Source organism: Eublepharis macularius, chromosome 2 (assembly GCF_028583425.1).
Source record: "Eublepharis macularius isolate TG4126 chromosome 2, MPM_Emac_v1.0, whole genome shotgun sequence".
In the NCBI taxonomy this organism is placed as follows: Eukaryota; Metazoa; Chordata; class Lepidosauria; order Squamata; family Eublepharidae; genus Eublepharis; species Eublepharis macularius.
This window is the reverse complement of record NC_072791.1, coordinates 118,689,268-118,708,477: the sequence shown is the minus strand read 5'-3', so window position 1 is coordinate 118,708,477 and position 19,210 is coordinate 118,689,268. Positions and strand designations below refer to the sequence as shown.

General features: G+C 37.5%; 1 protein-coding gene across 2 annotated transcripts in view; it reads left to right on the top strand.

Moving 5' to 3' along the window:
• The window catches only part of PARVA (parvin alpha), a 105,146-nt gene extending 86,210 nt beyond the window's left edge, over positions 1 to 18,936 (top strand). For both annotated transcript variants that reach the window (XM_054970760.1, XM_054970761.1), the window contains exons 7-13: positions 638 to 696; positions 1,354 to 1,373; positions 3,427 to 3,488; positions 4,676 to 4,744; positions 6,119 to 6,220; positions 11,375 to 11,447; positions 13,087 to 18,936. In XM_054970760.1, coding sequence (XP_054826735.1) covers positions 638 to 696; positions 1,354 to 1,373; positions 3,427 to 3,488; positions 4,676 to 4,744; positions 6,119 to 6,220; positions 11,375 to 11,447; positions 13,087 to 13,163 — 462 coding nt within the window. In that variant the 3' untranslated portion in view covers positions 13,164 to 18,936. The remainder of the gene's footprint in view (positions 1 to 637; positions 697 to 1,353; positions 1,374 to 3,426; positions 3,489 to 4,675; positions 4,745 to 6,118; positions 6,221 to 11,374; positions 11,448 to 13,086) is intronic.
• The last annotated feature ends 274 nt before the right edge of the window (positions 18,937 to 19,210 follow it).

Sequence of the window (19,210 nt, the reverse complement as noted above, 5' to 3'; positions counted from 1 at the left end):
TGGCACTCTGGCATTTTCTTGTGATTAAAAAATGAGTTTCTTCCTTGCATCTCTGAGCCTAGAAAGTGCAGAACTGGCCTCGCAGCTCAGACCTTTGATTGGCTAATTTGTTCTGACTCACTGTGGGTCAGTGTATCTTTAAAAGGTGCCTTTTGGCTTTAGTCTTTGTTCCTCTGATATCAAAAAGGGGGTCATAAAAGTAGAGGCTATAAACTTAAGTGTGTAACAGCCAAAGGGCTTAATTCAAAATAATTTATTTAAACAAGAAACAAAGTGAATTTCTTGACACAACTCCAAATGTTTTCAAGGCAAGAGATTAACAGAGGTGGTTTGTCATTGCTTGCCTTGGTGTAGCAATTCTGGATTTCCTTGGTGATATCCCATCCAAGTACTAACTGGGGTCAACCCAGCTTAGCTTTCAAGATCTGAAGAGCTCAAGCTAGGCTGGGTCATCTAACAAGTAAAAACAGAGCAACAAAACCGGTCAAGTAATTAAACACAAGCCAGAGCATTAAACATAGCATACAACAAACATTGAACAGCCTAAAATATTATTCATAAAACATTCTTCAGGCTACAAGCAGCCATATCAGCTTAAAAAGATGAAACTATGAATAAATAAATATCTCTTTTCCAGAAACGTGATGGGATCCTCCAGTCCCGACAAATACAAGAGGAAATTACTGGTAACACTGAGTATGTTGTCAGCTTCTCTGTTGTATCTTCAAAATCCAAGTGTTTGCCAGCATTAAGTCTTCATTATTTGGTATTCTAAGAGCAGGCTGATAAAAGAACTCCAAATATGCTTCGCTAAAAGTTATATGAACCCAGAGCAGGCGAAGGGTGTCATAAACAGAATTTCTATATTTGATCAGAAAATGTATATTCAGGTTTATCATTTTGATTTTCAGGGCACCTTTTTCACAGCCCAAATGTCAGCTTTTAGTACATTTCAATTTGAAAAATAATCTCAAACTAAAATATCTGAGAAATATATTATCTTATTTCCAAACATTTTTTGTTTTAGAAAAAAAAATGAAAGCAGGAATATTTGAATCCTTGCCTTTTCTTCTTAATTGGGCTTGGCAGAGGGAAATTTTGATCTTACAGTCACAGTTAGTTTAATGCTTACATAGAGATAATGCTATGTAAGGGTGTTCAGCTGGTATGAACATAAAGCATATATAATGACTCTGTGCATATATAATAACTATGTGCATGTTTGTGCATATTTATGCACATTTATATTATTTATATATGTATACATATGGTTTTGTATCCACACATGAAGAAATATATTAAATTACTGTGCAAGTTTATATACAGATAATTGCATTATTTCTTTTTCTACAGGGCATTGTCAGGACGGCATGGTAAGTCTCTTTTGATTCAGAGCGGTTTCCAGAGGTTTCCAAAGTATATCTCATTTAATTCTGCTGTAGTTGCTCCCTTGAGCTTAATTCCGATTCATAGTTGTCTTGTTTAACATGTAAACATTAGTGCTAAAGTTTGTGATCCAAAGAAAGAGCTTTCCATCCATCTATGCTTGTGCTTTTTTCTTGAATATATGGTCCACTTGCTAAAACTTTGCACATCTGCCTCCCATTCATTAATCTCCTTGCATGTATAGCTGCCGTGTTCCATTCAATGAAGTGGAAAGCTCTGTGAAGTGGATCTCCTGTGTGTTCTCCAAAGCCAATGAAAAGCACAATGCCCTGCAGTTCTTACTTTTTGGTCCAACATATATGAGGGGCCTACTATTGGCAAACATATAGGCTGATTTAATTGCCAAAAGATACCTGATGATTTAGATGGAGACCTTCATATGAAATGGCCACTGCTTGCAGAATCTTGCTTCAGTTATATTGGATTTTTATCTATTGTGGTATTGCTAGCTGTTGTAGTATATAGCGAACTCTTCAGAATCTGAATCACAGTCCTTACAGTGCACTTCAATAAATGTTGGCTGTTCATGGCCACAGTGCAGTAATAGGGAACAAGCACTATAGTGCGCAACTGAAAGAATCATTACATGTTTCATCACTTTGCCAGATGAACATTGCTCAGAGAGTGTCAGAGGGAGTGTGTCCCTGTTGATTCTCCTGGACCTGTTTGTGGTGTTCAGTACCATTGACCATGATATTCTTCTGGAGATGCTGGTTGTGTTGGGAGAGGGATGCCATGCTTCCGCTCTTACTTGACTGGCAGATTCCGGAAGATGACACTGGGGAGCTGCTGCTTGGCCCTTGGGGTCCCTCAAGGTTTTATCTTATCCTCCACGCTGTTTAAAATCTGCTAGAAGAGATTATCAGCAAATTAGAAATAATGTGCCACCAATATGCAGATGACACCCAGCTATACTTCACCTTAACAGCTGTGTCAGGTGGGTCTGTGGAAATCCTAAACTGGTGCCTGGAGACAGTAAGGGTGAATGAGGGGCAATAAACTGAAGCTTAATCCAGACTAAGGTGCTGCTGGTCAGGGACAAAGCTACTCAATCAATCTGAACTACAGGGAATTGCACTCCCTCTGAATTAACAAGTTCATAGCTTGGGAGTACTGCTGGATCCTGGCAAGTTAAAGGCCCAGATCTCTGTGGCACTTAATGCCTTTTGTCAGCTTTGCCTCAAAAAGCACAATCTGGCCCTGGTGATCCGTGCTCTGATTACATCCAGGTGAGATTACTGTGGTGTGTTTTACATAGGGCTGCCTTTGAAAGTGATCCAGAAACTCCAGCACTTCAGCTCATCCAAGATGGAGCACCCAGGCTATTGTCAGGGGCAGAATACAGGAATCATATCGCCCCTGTGCTGAGAGAGCAGTGCTGAGTCTGCCCATTTGTTTGAAGTGCTGGTTTTTAACTTTAACACACTTAATGGCTGGGAGCCAGAGTACTTGAAAAACCTCCTCCTCCCGTATTGTCCGTTCCACCGGTTAAGAACTGCCCTGCTCTCTGTGCCTCCAGCTTTGGAGGTGAGGCAGGTGGCAACCAGAGACAGGGCTTTGTTGGGAATGGCACCTTGTTTGTGGAATGCACTACCCCTTGAGGGTCACCTGAAGGCTACGTTGCTTTCTTTTAGGTAACAAGCAAAAGCATTTCTGTTCACCGAGACTCCTTAATTAGGGGCTTGATTTTGGTAATGCTATTTTAGTCTGAACATTTATTTTAAGCTGTCTGTTATCTGTTTTTATTGTGTATGTTTTTTATGCTGGGCTGGGTTTTTTTCCCCTAATGCCAGGTTTTAATTAATATCTTTTAATGGTTTGTTTTTATCATGTTTCATTTTGTAAGCCACCTCAGGCAGGTTCCTGGAGGGCAGCAGAAATGTTGTCTAAATTAAAATAATGTGCAATGAACAATGTCAGTATTGTAGGACTGCTCTTAGTACTTACATTATCCAACAGGTTTTATCCATTTTGTTTCAGAACGGGACGCATTTGACACCTTATTCGATCATGCTCCGGATAAACTCAATGTTGTGAAAAAGGTTGGACTGATTTTTGTTTCTGAAGTACTACATTTAAATAACATAAAATTACACTAAAGAACAGCTAAAACAAAAACTGTGAAGTTGCAAAGGAATTTCACATGGATCAATGCTGGTGTTTATGATCTTGCCTAATGTGTATTTATTGTTGGCTCATAAGTATAGATTTTAAAATCTAGACTGGAAACAGATCAAACTATCTTAATTTCAGTGGTTTATATTCCATGTTCCATCTTGATACTGAGAACCCCCACACCACCCAACTGGTCACTGCAGGAGCCAGATTTTATAACACCTCTCCGATCCAACAGAGGCAGCAACAACAGCAAAGATTTTATCTGACTTGTACAAAGTGTTGGAAACACAGCTCCATATCAGAGTGCTGAGGGGTCAGAACAGCAGCCTAGGAGCCTTGTAGGTTTTATCAGTAAAGTTTAAGTAACTAAAAACAGAATTATGTATTCTTTGAATAATATGTGCATTAATAAGACAAGGAAAGGCTTAGGAAGTTCCTGTTATTTGTACAAAGCATGTGGTAAATGCATTGCATCTAGTGCAAGAATTTATCTTCCTTAAAGCAGTTAGAACAGTACATGCTGTGGGAACGCATGTCACAGCAGCAAACCTTCCCTTCAGCTAACTAGAATCTTTAGGGGGGAAAGGAGAATATTTACCATAAGGACGAGGAAGAGAGAGAGAGAGAGAGAGAGAGAGAGAGAGAGAGGAGCACTTGTCTCTTTCACATACTGTTGGTGCTTATATATCAGATTATAAATTATAAAATATTTTCCCCTAGCAATATGAATGTTGTTTTCTTCAGCATTATCTCTTCTTCAGCCCTGGACACAAAGAAGTTTTTTTTTTTTGCCATACAGCCTCCCTCAAATATCAATCAGCCTATATTAATTTATATCTCCATCATTTTATCTATGCTATTTTATTAATTATATTGCCGCAGCAATAACAATTCAGATTTTTTATAGTGACCATTTCTCAGCAGTGTGTTTATTATTTGTTTAATGTTTGTAATATATTTTACAGGATTTTCCTCTTTGGTAAGACAGCAAATAGACTATTTTAACACATTTTTAAAATGTTGAAATATGGTTAGTGTGTGTACTTTTCATATGTTCTTTTTTTTTAAGTTTAAATGTTTTGATTTAAAAAGCCATGTTTTTATTTTTCAGACCCTCATAACTTTTGTGAATAAACACCTGAACAAGCTGAATTTGGAAGTTACAGAGCTGGAAACCCAGGTAGGACTATGTAGAGGGATAACAGAAATGGGAACAGCATAGTTTTTTCTTTAAGGGCCAGATTGATGAGTGACAGTTCCATGATTAGCCTCAGGGGGAAGATAGTGCAGAGGGAAGGGAGGCATCTTTATCTCTTCATCATGGTGCCAACAGAAGTTCTGAGACTGTCTTTGAAACACTCCAGTAATTTTCCAACCCCTCTGCTGTGTTTTAAAAAAAGGAAGTGGTATACCCACTTCCTCCATCTCATCTAGTTAGGTCCTTAAACATTGGAAACTGGGCAGGGTGCGCAGTATACTAGCCCCACTGCATTTATAAACCCATTTAATCTTTCTGTTAAACTGTTACTTAAACAAAACATCACTGCTGGCACCATGTAACAAGTCACAAAGGCTGGTCTTTGTAGGGGTAGGAGAAAAGCCTCAACAGGTACAGAGTTCCCGTTCTGGGAATATCAAGTCTTTTGTGTGAGTTTAGAAGAAGGAAATAAGATATTGAGAAGGATTACCCCATGAAGTATTTCTTTGTGCGGCTGGTTTTGTTTTCCTGATTAAAGAATTCTGGCTTGAGATGTACTTGGAAATCCCAACCCTCAAAATATACTCTGGAAAGTTTATACCAGGACTCCAGGAGTCAGAGGACTCACATGCAGTCATAGCCATATGAGTTGTAAGGCTGCAGTGGAAAAGGAGAAGGGAATGAAATTGGTCTTGCCTCCCTCTTCTGTCAGTGAAATAAACTTTCCCAGGGTTGGAAAGGACTTCTAGGGGGAGGGGAATATGGGAAGATCTGCAACCTTCAGCATCTTCCATTGACAGACTTCTGGATCCAACCCAATAATTGTTATGGCCTATTAATATATCTTGCAAATGGTCAATCAGTTTAATCTCCAGGTATATGATGGCTTCCAACTCTTTCTAGGGTGGTTACAAAGGTGATAGTAAGTTGTGAACACAAAACAGAATCCTACGTTGTATAAATTCAGTCATTATTATTCTTTGTTTGGAAACCTCAGCTGTAAACATATTTATTTGCACTTCAAACTTTGCTACTGTTAGTGGATTATTTACTTACTTTATATCCTACCTTTCTCTCCAGTGAGAGTCTTACATCACTGTCTTCTCCATTTTATCCTCACAACAACCTTGTGAGATAGGTTGGACTGAGCATGAGTGACTGGCCCAAGGTCATCCAGCAAGCTTCCATGGCAGAAGTTGGCTTGCAGATCCTAATCCAACACTCTAACCACTATCCCATTCTGGCTCTCTATATGTATGCCACAGCCTAGTATTGTTTGTTCAGAATTTGATCTTAGGAGAGAACAATGAGATATCATTTGCAAGACTATTCTGAGACAATTATCTTATGTTAAAGTTTGCAGATGGAGTGTACCTGGTGCTCCTGATGGGTCTTCTTGAAGGTTATTTTGTGCCTCTACACAGCTTTTTCTTGACTCCCGATAGTTTTGAACAAAAGGTAATTCTGTACCTGGAATCCATACTGCTATTCTTAATGCATATAGTAGAGACACATTATATATAACAAGCCATGAGGACTCTTAGGTAGAGATGGGCATGAAATGAACCACGGAACAAAATTCTGGACGGAACGGCTGGTTCATAGTCAAAGAAACACACGTTCTGTGGGGCCGCGTTTTTACAAAACAAACTACTTTTTCCTACCGTTCTGTTGCCAGTTCGGGAAGCTAGACACTTTGGCACTGTTCAATCCATCGTCCAAGCAACGGTGGCAGTCTTTTTGTTGCCCCCAATCTGAGGCCTCCACGCTTTTTTTAAAAAAAAATTTTTTAACAAACTTTATTTTAATTAACAGTTCAGTACAACAACATGTAACAGGTCAACATACAAACATAAAACACCTTTCACATAGGAACTGAAATGTGATATAGTATCAATAGTACTGAATAGTTACTTAACTTATATTGCTAAGTAACTTTACATTATTTAGGGTAATTAGTAAAAAAAAGATGACAAATGTTTAGGAGGAAGTATGTCGTTAACAATTAAGAATTCAAAAAATGGGAACCATTTAGTTACAAAGTTAGTTTCTTTTGGGCAAAGTTGTGTTTGACTAATAAGTTCTGAGATCTTGTCCTGAGTGTAATAGTCCCATAATTTAACTAACCAATTATCAACAGTGCGAATTTTAGGAGAATTCCAGTGGGATGCTAATAATGACTTGGCTGCCATCAAAAAATTGCAGATTAACTCTTTCCTTATATTAGGGATGTTTGTGGTCTCCCATTGATTTAAAAAAATTAATTTTGGATCTAGAGGAGTTAAATATCCTGTGATCTCTTGTATACTTTGAAGAATTCCCTTCCAAAATTTCTCGACGTAAGGGCAGGCCCACCAGCAGTGTGCAAAGGTACCAATTCCACCACACCCTTTCCAACGAAGTGGAGAACGCTTTGGATAAATTAATGAAAGTTTTTTGGGGGTTAAATAACAACGGTGGAGAATTTTGTAGGATTGAATTTTAACTGGAATAATATGGGATTGCAATATATTGGAAGACCAAATTGTTTTCCATTGATCTACAGTAATTTCAGTATTGCAGTCCAACTGCCAGTTCTGCTGGCATTTTAAAGGTTTAATTTCAAATGTATTCAGGAGAACTTTATACAGTTTAGATATTAGTCCTTTTTGATTAAAATTGGTTTGGCTCAAAATAATTTCAAAATCTGTCTGAGGCGTATTGATAATTTGTGTTATTTTAATTTGAGTCATCATGTGTGCTAATTGAAAATATGTAAACCATTGTAGTTTGTGCTGTAGCTTTTGTTCTAATTCCGACTTGTCTAGTATACCTTTAGTAGAGGAAATATCAATTAGCCGGGTCAAATCATTTTGTAGCCAAATTTTTGCAAAAGATTTGGATTGCCCAGGCAGGAACCAATTTTGACCTAGAAAAAAAGAGTATCTTGAGATGTTGGGCAAAATCTTTTTCTTATATTGATTCCAGATTGTCAGCATGGCAGAATAGAAAGGATTAGTTATGACTTCTGATAATTGATTTTCTTTACCATTCCAAATTGAGCTTTGAATTATTGGTAATTCTTTGTTGGGGTTTATAGATTTAATCCAATTTGAGGAGTATGCAAATTTTAAAATTTGTACAATATTTAATAACCTAATTGAGATTTGATAAGTATTCAAATCTGGATAATTGAATCCCCCGTTCGTATATTTTAATCTGAGGCTATTAAAGGTTATCCTAGGTTATCTTCCCATATACTCTGCCAATTTTTAATTATTTTTTGAGGGATCAATAATGGGATTGCACGAAAAAAACCAGTAGTTTAGGTAGTACAGAAGTTTTAATAATATTGTATCTTTCAAACCATGAGGGGTTAAGTTTGTTCCATTTGTCTGTTTTCTTTGATTTTATTAAAAGCAACAGTATGATTGAATTTCAGCAAATGTTTCAGATTAGTGGGGATATTGATACCTAGGTAAGTTATGTGGTCAGACGACCATTGATACTTACAGTTCTTTTTGATCCAATTAGATGTATTGGTTTGCATATATAATGGTAGTAGCTGAGATTTGGTATAATTAACTGTTAAACCTGAAATCTGGCTAAATTCTTCTAATGTTTTTGGAGTGGTTTTAATGAATTGATTGGGTCTGTTAGGTAAATAAGCAGGTCATCAGCAAATAGACTTAATTTGAAATTATTTAGGGCTGTTGTTATTCCTTTAATATCAATATTGTCTCTAATTTTTTCTGCTAGAGGATCAATAGAGAGGGCAAATAAAATAGGGGATAATGGACACCCCTGTCTTGTGCCTCTTTGAATAGAGATTCTATTAGAAATAGCTCTGTTAATTCTAATTTGAGCTGTTGGATGGGAGTATATAGTTTCTATTGGTGAGGCCTCCACGCTTGATTGGCAGCTGTTGCTGCCAACTAGAGAGCTCCCATTCTGGCCCATCCAGCCAGGAAAAGGGCCAGCCCCTCAAAGTAGTTGCCAGCAGATACTCCAGTTTTTACTACTGTGAAGAGAAAATGACAGGAAGGGGGGACCCATGGATCATGCCTTTCCGGGGGTCAATCTCTCTGAAACTTGGGGGGTCTTTAGAGGACAGTGAGAACTAGCTCCCCTGCAAATTTGGTGGGTTTTGAACATTGGGAAGGTCAGTTTGTAGCCCCTCAAAGTAGCTGCCGGCAGACACTCCAGTTTTTACTACTGTGAAGAGAAAATGACAGGAAGGGGGGACCCATGGATCATGCCTTTCCTGGGGTTCAATCTCTTTGAAACTTGGGGGCAGGTCTTTAGAGGACAGTGAGGACTAGGTCCCCTGCAAATTTGGTAGATTTTTCTTGCAAAATGTCACACCTATCCAAATTAAAGGCAAAACTGTTTGAGTATAAGCTGGATCTAAGGGCAGAAAGAGGGGAGAGGGAAGCAGAAACTGCTCAAAATCGACGCTCTGCAATGGCGACTCACTGATTATGACTAGACACTTGCAACCGCGACTACACCAGTTACCCAACTTGTGCACGGACTGGAGCTAAAGGACACGTGTTCATCAGGAGTAAAATGGACATGGGCAGAAAGGAACAGACATGATTCTAGACACTCATATGATCTCTTATAATTCGTCTCATTTTGTTTGGCTGTGAGCATGAAGGGGACCGTTCTGGGCTCCCTCAAACCAGTTCGTAAACCGGCTCAAGTTTGGCAAAGTTCGTGGTTCATGTTCCGTGAAACTGAATGAACCACGAACCACATGGTTCGGCTTTTTTTTCTGGTTTGTGCCCATGTCTACTCTTAGGAAAGGAAAATTCTACCTCCGCACTGGCCCTGCACCCCCTCTCTATCCCTGTTTCCCCTCTCCTATATTACTGCTGTTGCTTGCTCAATTTCCACTCCCTTCTGTCCACTGTCTCCATCTCTCTTTTCCTTCCTTGTTATCTCCCTACCCTTTCCTTCTTCTTGTGGTACTATTGGCTGACACCATTATTCAGTGTCAATTTGGTTTGCCGCAACAACTTAAAATGCTAACAGAGTTGGACTATGCTAACAGAGTTTTCCTTACAGTGTCTGAATATACACAGAGCTCACTTTTAATGTATTAGGGTTCTTCCCCCTCCTAATAATTTTTTAACTTACTGATTTTTTCTGGTAAGTAGACATTTTGGTCTACGGTAGATGAACAAGGTTTGAGTCCGATAGGACCTAAAAGAATTTTTCTGCAAACTCTGAGTTAAGAACTCTGAATGTTCTTATACATAAGAATGTATTTGTTCTGAGGTCAGGGCTGTATTATTCATAAGGCTGACTAGGCTGAAGCCTCGGGCCTCCACAAGGACTAGGGGTCCGTCAATTTTTTTTGCTGAGGCACACCCCCACATAAATTACAATTAATTGAGTCTTTTATCTAACTTCTATTAACAAGATAATTAACTGTTTTCTTATTGAAGTGAAACAAATTATCTTATATTAAAGCAATTATCCATAAATTATATATTTTAATAAAAAATAAAAATTTTATTCACTTCAAAATACTACAGTATTGAACAATTACACCCCTAAAATGTGCTTTCCTGAGGAGTTCTTCTTGCAACATAAAAATATTTTTTAAATTGTGAATAGAATTCTTCAGGAGACCCTCAAAATGGATATAGGGCTATGTACTGCAGTCTAGTACCTACTGTGCCAGGCTGTCAGGCTGTCAGCTATAGTGGAGTGAAAGACTGAAGTGCTGGAGGGGGCTTGAAATACCTGAAAGCCTAGGGACCGGCCGTGGGTTAATATAGCCCTGTCTGAGGTAACCCCTCAGGAAAAAAAAAACACCCTCAGCAGAAATTTCCTTTCAAAGCTTCAGCTATGTCCCTAATTAAAGCAGCTGTGTAAACAAGTGTGGTACTGTGAGAAGTTTAGAGTGAGTGTCATTTCAAGCAGATAGCCAGTGTAGTGTACTGTAAGCAGATCATCAGACAGAGCTCATAGCCTTACTCTCATATATGATTTACTTAAAGTGCAGTGCTAAGAAGAGTTTCTCCAGTCTAAGCCATTGATTTCAATAGGCTTAGAGTAACTGGAGTAACTCTTCTTAGGATTGTACTGTCAGTCACTGTTTGTCATCTGAGTTCCTAGTTTGTAAAACTTCATATTAATTTAACTCATGGATGATTAAAAAAATTAAACGATTATATTAACAAACGATTTACTTGTTTACCTGATAGGGAAACTAGCTATAACAATAAAGAATCCACTTACAATAAACTTCTAGATAAAATATCTCCTAATGCTACATGGAAAATCCTATAACTTCTATAAGTTCATTTGCATAAAATACAATTTAGCAGTTAACTTAAATTTTCTTACTGTAACTCCTTTGATAAGGGAGAAAACTCACTTGTCTATTGTGATAATATGTATGTTTACCGTAACTACTTATAAATGTTTGTGTTCGAGTTAAATGTTACACATGGGTGTTCTTTAGCTATATATTTATGCAAACGTATATGCAATTTTTACAGTTTATACAAACCAGTAATTTCTGTAAAAAATATCCTTGGCTAATAATGAGCATCACTATAGGGTCTATACAGTAGCATAAAAATGTGAATGATTACTTTCTCTTAATTAAATCACCAGGTTCTTAATGTGTCCTTTGCATTTGAGCTAATGCAAGATGGAGGGTTGGAAAAACCAAAACCAAGGCCAGAAGGTATCCTGATACATCTTTCATGTGATAGAATTGCTAACAAACTAATCAAAATTAGGATTAAACACAGCTACTAACATTAAGCAAGAATCTCTAGTTTCACAGGAACTGATCTGAGCATTACATATACTTTCCTAGAAACACACATGTTGACAGACAGACATTTTCAAGGGCAGATATAATGGGATTCTTTTAAACTGAAAATATTGTGAGTGTACTGAGATATATTTGAAGCACAGATTGACAATGCTGGTTGGAAGGAACTGTTCTATATCACCCTGCTAAGGTAGATTAGCACATGGCCTCAAACAAAGTGAGTGGGGAATGGAGATAGAAAAGGAAAAGTTGAGCCAAAATGGAAATGTAGTATTCCTGTGATCCCACATCCCTTGTGGATAGTTAATATTATTATGGCATTTTAGTTTTTCAGGAATTTATTACTCAAAGAGATGGCCATCTTTTTCCCAGCATGAATCATAAATCACACAGACATTTCAGCATTCATTTATGTGTTTGTATGTATAAGACATTTCATGTGCAATTATTGAAAAGCTTAATATGAAACTTCCTGTTCACCATGAATGGGAAAAAACACATCTGTTTTATATGTTGTTACATCAGGCAAAATGCCCATGGTTAAAATTTCCACCAAACATGAGAGACTAAAAAGGCTCTTGGATATATAAATGTGACTTGCAAAATAGCTTTCAAATTCTGTACTTGCTATGACTGGAGTTTTGATGAATGAATTTTTAAAATGGTTATCTAGTCATATAATAGTATTGAGCAATGTAAAAGAAACATTAAATAGGATATCTGCAATTCTCTAGAAATGGCAGTCAGGTTCTGTTCTTGCTAGGAAACCAAAATTTTCCCTTTCACAGCTTTAGAGTGTGCATCATATTCTGGGAATGTTGTTCATGAAATCCAAGAGAAAAGCATCACCATAGCATTTACCACAGAAAAGTAGCCCGTGATTGTGGCTATTTCATTTTGTTTAGGTTTTTTTTTTTTGGAGAAGGATAAGGAAGGGAGAACAGAGTGAAAAAGTGGAGTGGGGAGACAGAAGCCTAGAAATGATTGTGTAGAGAAAAGAGTTAAAACTGGGACTCATATTTCAGGTTACTGTTGCTGAGTTTCAAATTTGAAAAAAGAGAAAGAGGACTACTGACCTGGAAGCTACTGAGAGACTTCTGTATATTCTTGTGCCTGAAATTTTCACTTACATAAAACTCCTAATAATTCCTAGGATTAATGCATTTTCCTATGGTTGTACAGTGTCAAAGGCCCAGGGCCAGCATTGTGTCAAGAAGACCTATTCTATGCTGTCCAGTTGCCATCAGGCAATAAGGTTTCTTCCCAAGCAGAAGGATGTATGCTCTTGATAAGCATACACCAACATGGTCTCAGAGAAGAATCCTAAGCAGTTCTATTCAGATACCACTTAAGTCAAATGCATTTGGCAGCGCAATCCTAAATGTAGTTACTCCCAAGTCAGTGAGCTTAAAAGAGTGTAACTGCATAGGATTGTGCTGTAAATTATGCCATTTTACGTAAAGGTTTGCTGTTGCTCCTTCCACATTTTGGCTCTTTGCTCATTGTATATAATTTAAGAGCTCTCTTTTCTTTCTGTCTCCTATAGACATCGTAAATTGTGATTTGAAGTCGACCTTGAGAGTGCTGTACAATCTGTTCACCAAATACAGAAACATAGAATGAAGAACTTGTTTGGGATGCCACAGGTGGCTGTTAATGAACCACCCAAGGAAGCCACTCCAGTCTTTGCAATCTTTTTGTTTTAATGAAACACTGTGCTTTTCTCAAAGGAGGATACCATGCTTCTGAGAATACTCTTGCTATATTTGTTTTATATAAACTAGGATTGCCAAAATATAAAGTAAAAATCCAATGCACAGATTTTCTGCTGAGACTTCATGCTACTGTACAATTCTTTTATATCAACTGTCTCTTCTTGGAGGACAGGCATAAATTCTGATCCAGGCCTAGGTTGAGAGAGAGAGCAACATGGAAGCAGCAGCCTTTCCCCTTTTTTGCTGCACAGAGGTGGGGACCCGGAAATTCATGCAGCACAGGTTCTTGCACTGCTGAATGGGAAAGAGTCCTTTGGGGGGAGCATCGCAGCCAAAGAGCCACTGCATCATTTGCCTTTGGTGCTGCTGTTCCGGTGCCCTTGCCCCTTTTCTGTCTGCCTTGCAAAGCACTTAATTGGGCCAGGAAATGGGAGGCCCCTTCTGAATGTGGCCTTTCCTACCACAACTTTGCACAGCTTTTCTCAGTAATAAGCAAGTTTGTGGCACTGTCTTATTACTAGCAAGTTGCCATTGAAGCTTAATTTATGGTTTAGCAGATAAATCATTTAGATGCAAATGCTCCTGCTTAACTGAGTTGCGAGCCAGGCTCCAGGAAATTTTCCATGACTGTCGGTATCATATTTTTTTTCAGGAAAGGATCCATTCTACTCACAATGAGGTGTAAGAATGCTTTTGTAAAGACCATGGAGAATATATATGTAAACCATGGGCGACATGACTTAAATATGATTGAAGAAGAAAAATCTTCAAAACAGGCTTCACCTGAATATTATTTCCTATGCAACAGTGGCCTGTGTACACATTCCTCAATTTTTTTTCATTCCTTAAAGTTTACAGCCTGCTTTAAATATGCACAATAGCACACTTTACAGTATTATTCTCTGCACTAGGAAATGACAATGGTACTAAATGTGTAGATAATTTCTGGTTTGCAAATCTTTAGCGGCAAAGTGCAGAGAAAGTCAAGTATGGTGGCACAATGACAAAACAGAATGAGATCTTCTCTATCTGGGCAGTGAAAGGAAATTAAAATAAGCTATATTTACTTAATTGGAATGAAACAAGACAAACTAATTGGTATAAGGAGGTTTAACTACGATCAAATGTATAAGATCTTGAAACAGAAATGTTGTGTGTACGTTGGTCTCTGGGTATTTAAAATTAATGAACAGTGTTGATATTTCACTGAAAATCAGGCTATACAACTGCAACATTATTTAAATTGTTCATAAAATTAAAATTTTAGAATATCTACATTTTGATAGGATTTGGTAAAAAGTACCTGTAGACAAAATGGAAGCTTACAGCATGAGATGCATTGTGTTCAGTGTTTACTACCATATTAAATTTTTGGAAAGAGTGATTATATAATCTTTTAGAGAAAATGACCTAATTTAGAAATAATGCATAATGCATTGACATGCATATTCCTAATTAATATTTTGTACATAAATTCCCATAATTTAGTTCATCCTGGACTTCTTTTCGGAGTGCATATAGAATTGTTTGTATTATATGGGAACATATTGACTGCCCTTCTGATTCTGACGTACTGTTCTTAGATAGTCAAAATGTTAGAATCTGTTCACATCTTCTACTTTAATATGGTAGAGCTTCCAGGAGTATGGCCCACATTACTTTGGGTATAAAATACAAGGTTGTAATGCTCCCTTGTGTAATAAGAAGTTGGATTTAATTTTTAATTTTTCTGTTTGTAATGATATGTAATATAGTGAAGTATTTAAATAAGCAAATGATTTCTGGTTACATGAGGGTGCATACAAACAGAATAGTAATGGTCCTTCTCTGTCTCTCCCTGTCAGCAATTTCTGGTCTTTTTCAATGAAGTCACCTTCATGTTCTCCCAAGTTCTCTTTTCCCTTTGAATGAAAAAAAGTATCTGGAAAATCTTCATAACAAAAAGTAAAGTTCTTTCTTTAAACCTCCTCAGAACCTTCCCACCCTACTTGATTAAAAATTACTGCTGTCAGGTTCTGCCCTGGGCGTAGCTATATCGGGCACCAGCAGGCCTGACCTCAATTCTGGGAATCAGTCAGGGACCGTGCAGGTTCTCGCTCTGTGGAAGGAGGGGTGGTATACATCACCCTCACTCCCTCTCAGTCCAGTCTCAGGCCTGCTCAACCTGACAGAGTCCTGGCTGCCTCCTTTTACTTCCAGCTTTCCAAAGCCTCCGCCCTCCTTGCCTCCTCCAGGCTTGCTCTTTCTCCTGTGCTTCATCTCCCTTGACCTCACTCCTTCCAGCTCTCTCTCTCTCTCTCTCTCTCTCTCTCTCTCTCTCTCTCTCTCTCTCTCTCGTGACTTCAGTTACACAAAGTTAAGAGACTACTGAAGTTTAATGTTTGCAATGAAAAACATAAAAATATTTCTTGAACGGGAATTTAGTATCTATACTATGCACAGAAAAAAATGTATCATAGAAAAAATGCCTGGATAACTCTTTTCAAAGAAATGTGGAACTAACAAGCTATAGAATTCTGTTACTAATTTTGCTTTGTTTTATTTCCAGACCGTCATTAGCTAAATATTAAGTTACACAATTGTGTTATTATTTCACATTAGTTAGCTTTTACAGAATGCAAATAATGGATTAAAAAATAGAATTCCACAAACAATAGCGATAGTATCCGATGTATCTGAAGCAGCAAACAAGTCTTATTTTTAGAAGTAATTAATAGTTTGGGAGGAACATATTGAGATAAGTCTTCTATCCAACAATAACCAAGAAGTCAGAACTTCTCCTAAACAAAGCTCTGCGGTCTGTGCAAAGGGTATCAAACCATTTCTAAACTCAGGAAAACATGAAGCTGCTTTATACTGAATCAGACCGTTGATCCATCAATGTCAGTCCTGTCTACTCAGTCTGGCAGTGGCTCTCCAGAATCTTGGGCAGAGGTCTTTCACATCACCTATCTGGTCCTTTTAACCAGAAATGCTGGGGATTGAACCTCGGACCTTCCTTATGCCAAGCAGATGCTGTACTGCTGAGCTACAGACTTCCCATTTGTTGACAATTAGAAGTCTGTCTCTATGAAATTCTCAAATGTTTAAAATTAAAATTACATCCTATGAAACAATGGTGACTATGAGAAAGGATTCATTTGCTCATGTAATAAATGTGAAGCTAATGTATGTTGGTACTGATGGCCACTGATACTGAATATTTTCACAATCACATTGCAAGTTTTATGCAACTTGATCAGTTGTCTGTTTCTTCATATTTTATCTTTTCCTGAGAAAATGGATATTTAAAACAGCCCCAAATCCAACAGTCGTGTGCATTCAGCACAGAATATCTGAAGCTGTATGAGAGCCCTGTACGCACAGTTCTTTCAACTGGATCAGTGAGGGAACCATGTAGGAAGTGCCCATCTGCAGGTGCCATTCCTCATCTAGCTAAGAATATGGTCCCTAGGTGACAAGCTGGATCTATGCACATGAGGCTCTCTTGGAAACTTAACTTGGTAAGGGCATGGACCCTTTCCCTTGCTATAACTTGCAGCATTATTAGACTGCAGCTATGTTAAGCATTGCTTAATTTTTGAACATTTCATAATAATTGGATGGTAGCACTTCCTTTATTTCCTGGATGTATTTTTGTCCAAATCCCACCCCCCACCCCAAAAAGAGAGAGAGAAGCAGGTAAATGTTTTGTAATTAAATATGAAGCTGGTTCCATTTTTAAAAATACAAGTGATTAGACACTTGGGATCATGAAGGTAACTTTTTTAAATAAAAAAAATAGCAAAGGCCATGTATATGTTTTGTAGCAAGCACTTGTTTCAATTGATTTTTTCCTTAGAATTCTTAACACATACTATAAACATGGAATGATTTAGTAATTTTTCCTACATAGTTGTTATATGTCCTATATAAATGGATCCTAGTTTATATTTCTAACAGATTTATCACCTATGCGAAGTTAATATGAAATAGAATCTACATATTATATATAATTTATTGCAGCTGAAAATGTAGACAAATATATTGCTATAGTATAGTATAGACAGATACAGTAAAGTATATCACTTAAAATAGGCTTTTTAAAAAATACCAGAGCTCATATTAATCTATTTGAGTAAAATTGTGCACCTATCATGAAGTTCTGATTTAGATAGAATTCATCCTTTTGATTATTGGAGAACTTTAAGCCAAACACAGCCTTATTTATAATATCAGAAAGTAAAATTATTTTGTACTTCAAATTAGAATTGCAGTAGCATTAAAGTTGTGTCTCAATTGAACTAGCACAACATCGTCGTCTCTAGATTCTTCCAAGCCTAGGCCCCTATAAAATGCTAGTAGGATGAAGTACAACCAGAGCAAGCAAACAAGAAATGCTGCCGCTGTATACTGTGCATCACAGAGCAGCATTTTACCTGTCTCCAGCTGCTAATCCATGTAGCCTTGTTCAGACTCTCAGCAGCCCATGTGCAAATTGCCTTTGAGACTGTATAGGACTGTCACAACTCAACCAGGATCCCACAGCATGATTTGCATAATAATGGCAACTTGAAAAATGATTGAATAAGTTGTGGTGACCATGTGCACAACACTAACTGATTTGGAGGCTCTGCATAATGCAAGCTACAACTCCATGTTCTGATCCCATGGTAGTCCCACACAGATCCAGCTAAGCCTCTGAACTGGGCCACTATCCTTATTGATTCTAGGAAGAGTTCCTCCTCCGCCCCGCCCTCCGCCCCTGCTGCCATTCTTTGATCGTTGAGCTGTATTCCTCTCAGTCAGCCTCTAACCATTTGGAAAAAGACAAACACACCCTCAAAACAGATTAGCAGGTTGCCATCAGTCAGTGTGAAATATGTTATGCTTCTAAAGATTTCCAATCAAAACAACTGAAAAGAAATATACAAAAAAAGTATCTGGGTGAATTCGCTGTTTAGGACTATATCCTGTGTGATGCTATGTAAATGCATAGATGAAGCTACAGCTGCATTTTAAGCCCAGCTGAGAAATTAAATTCCTGAGAATTAAGAGAGTTCAAAGCCTCTGCAGCTTCAGAAAAAAAGAGTCTCCTTCTGAAGATTCAAATCTATCCTAGATGATATATTTTATCTTTTGTCCCACTTGTCCTTTCTGCCACAATCTGCCTGTAACATTTCATCCATGTATCTTTGTTTTAAATGTTCAAATATTGCATCAGCTAGGGATTTTCATAGAAGGCTCATAGGCCAGATTTGTTAATCGATACAGCTTGCATGGATATTAAGATAAATGGTACTTGATCAGTGCGGTTAACCTTTGCTTTATGTCGAATATAAATCTTTTGTAATTTCCAATGAATCTTCTTGATATTTTTTGACAGTTCTTTGTTTTAGGTCAGCACTAGCAGTGCTACATTGAATGCTCTTCTAGGTATCTGAAGAAGGCTTTGACTCTTCAAAAGCTTATATCCTGAAAATGTTGTTGGTCTCTAAGGTGCAACTGAACTTAAATCCTCCTGTTCTAAATAGAACTGTTTATTTTAAAAGTGATATTTTAATTCAATAGCCGGAAAGTTTTTATCAGAATTTAACACACTTCATCTTTATTTTATTTTTTTTGCTATGGCCTTCTTATACGAAAAATTGTTCCCTTATTATGCTGAATATTATACAATACAGCAGCACCTTGAAATGATAGTCTTTTGTGTAATTTCTTTACCAATTAATTTACCACTTTTGTTCTCTCTCAACCAATCAAATGAGAATTAGACTTTGGAGGACCATAAAGGATTTGCACACTCTTCTGTGCATTGGGTAGTTTTATGATTAATTATAGATTATTAATCCACAGAACTGAGTGGGCATATGGGGAAGTTATCTGTGTGATAAATCCTGTAGTGTATTTTAATTTAATGCACAATTAAAATAACATTGGGTTAGATCAAAAAAATTTCCACTTGTGGAATGGATC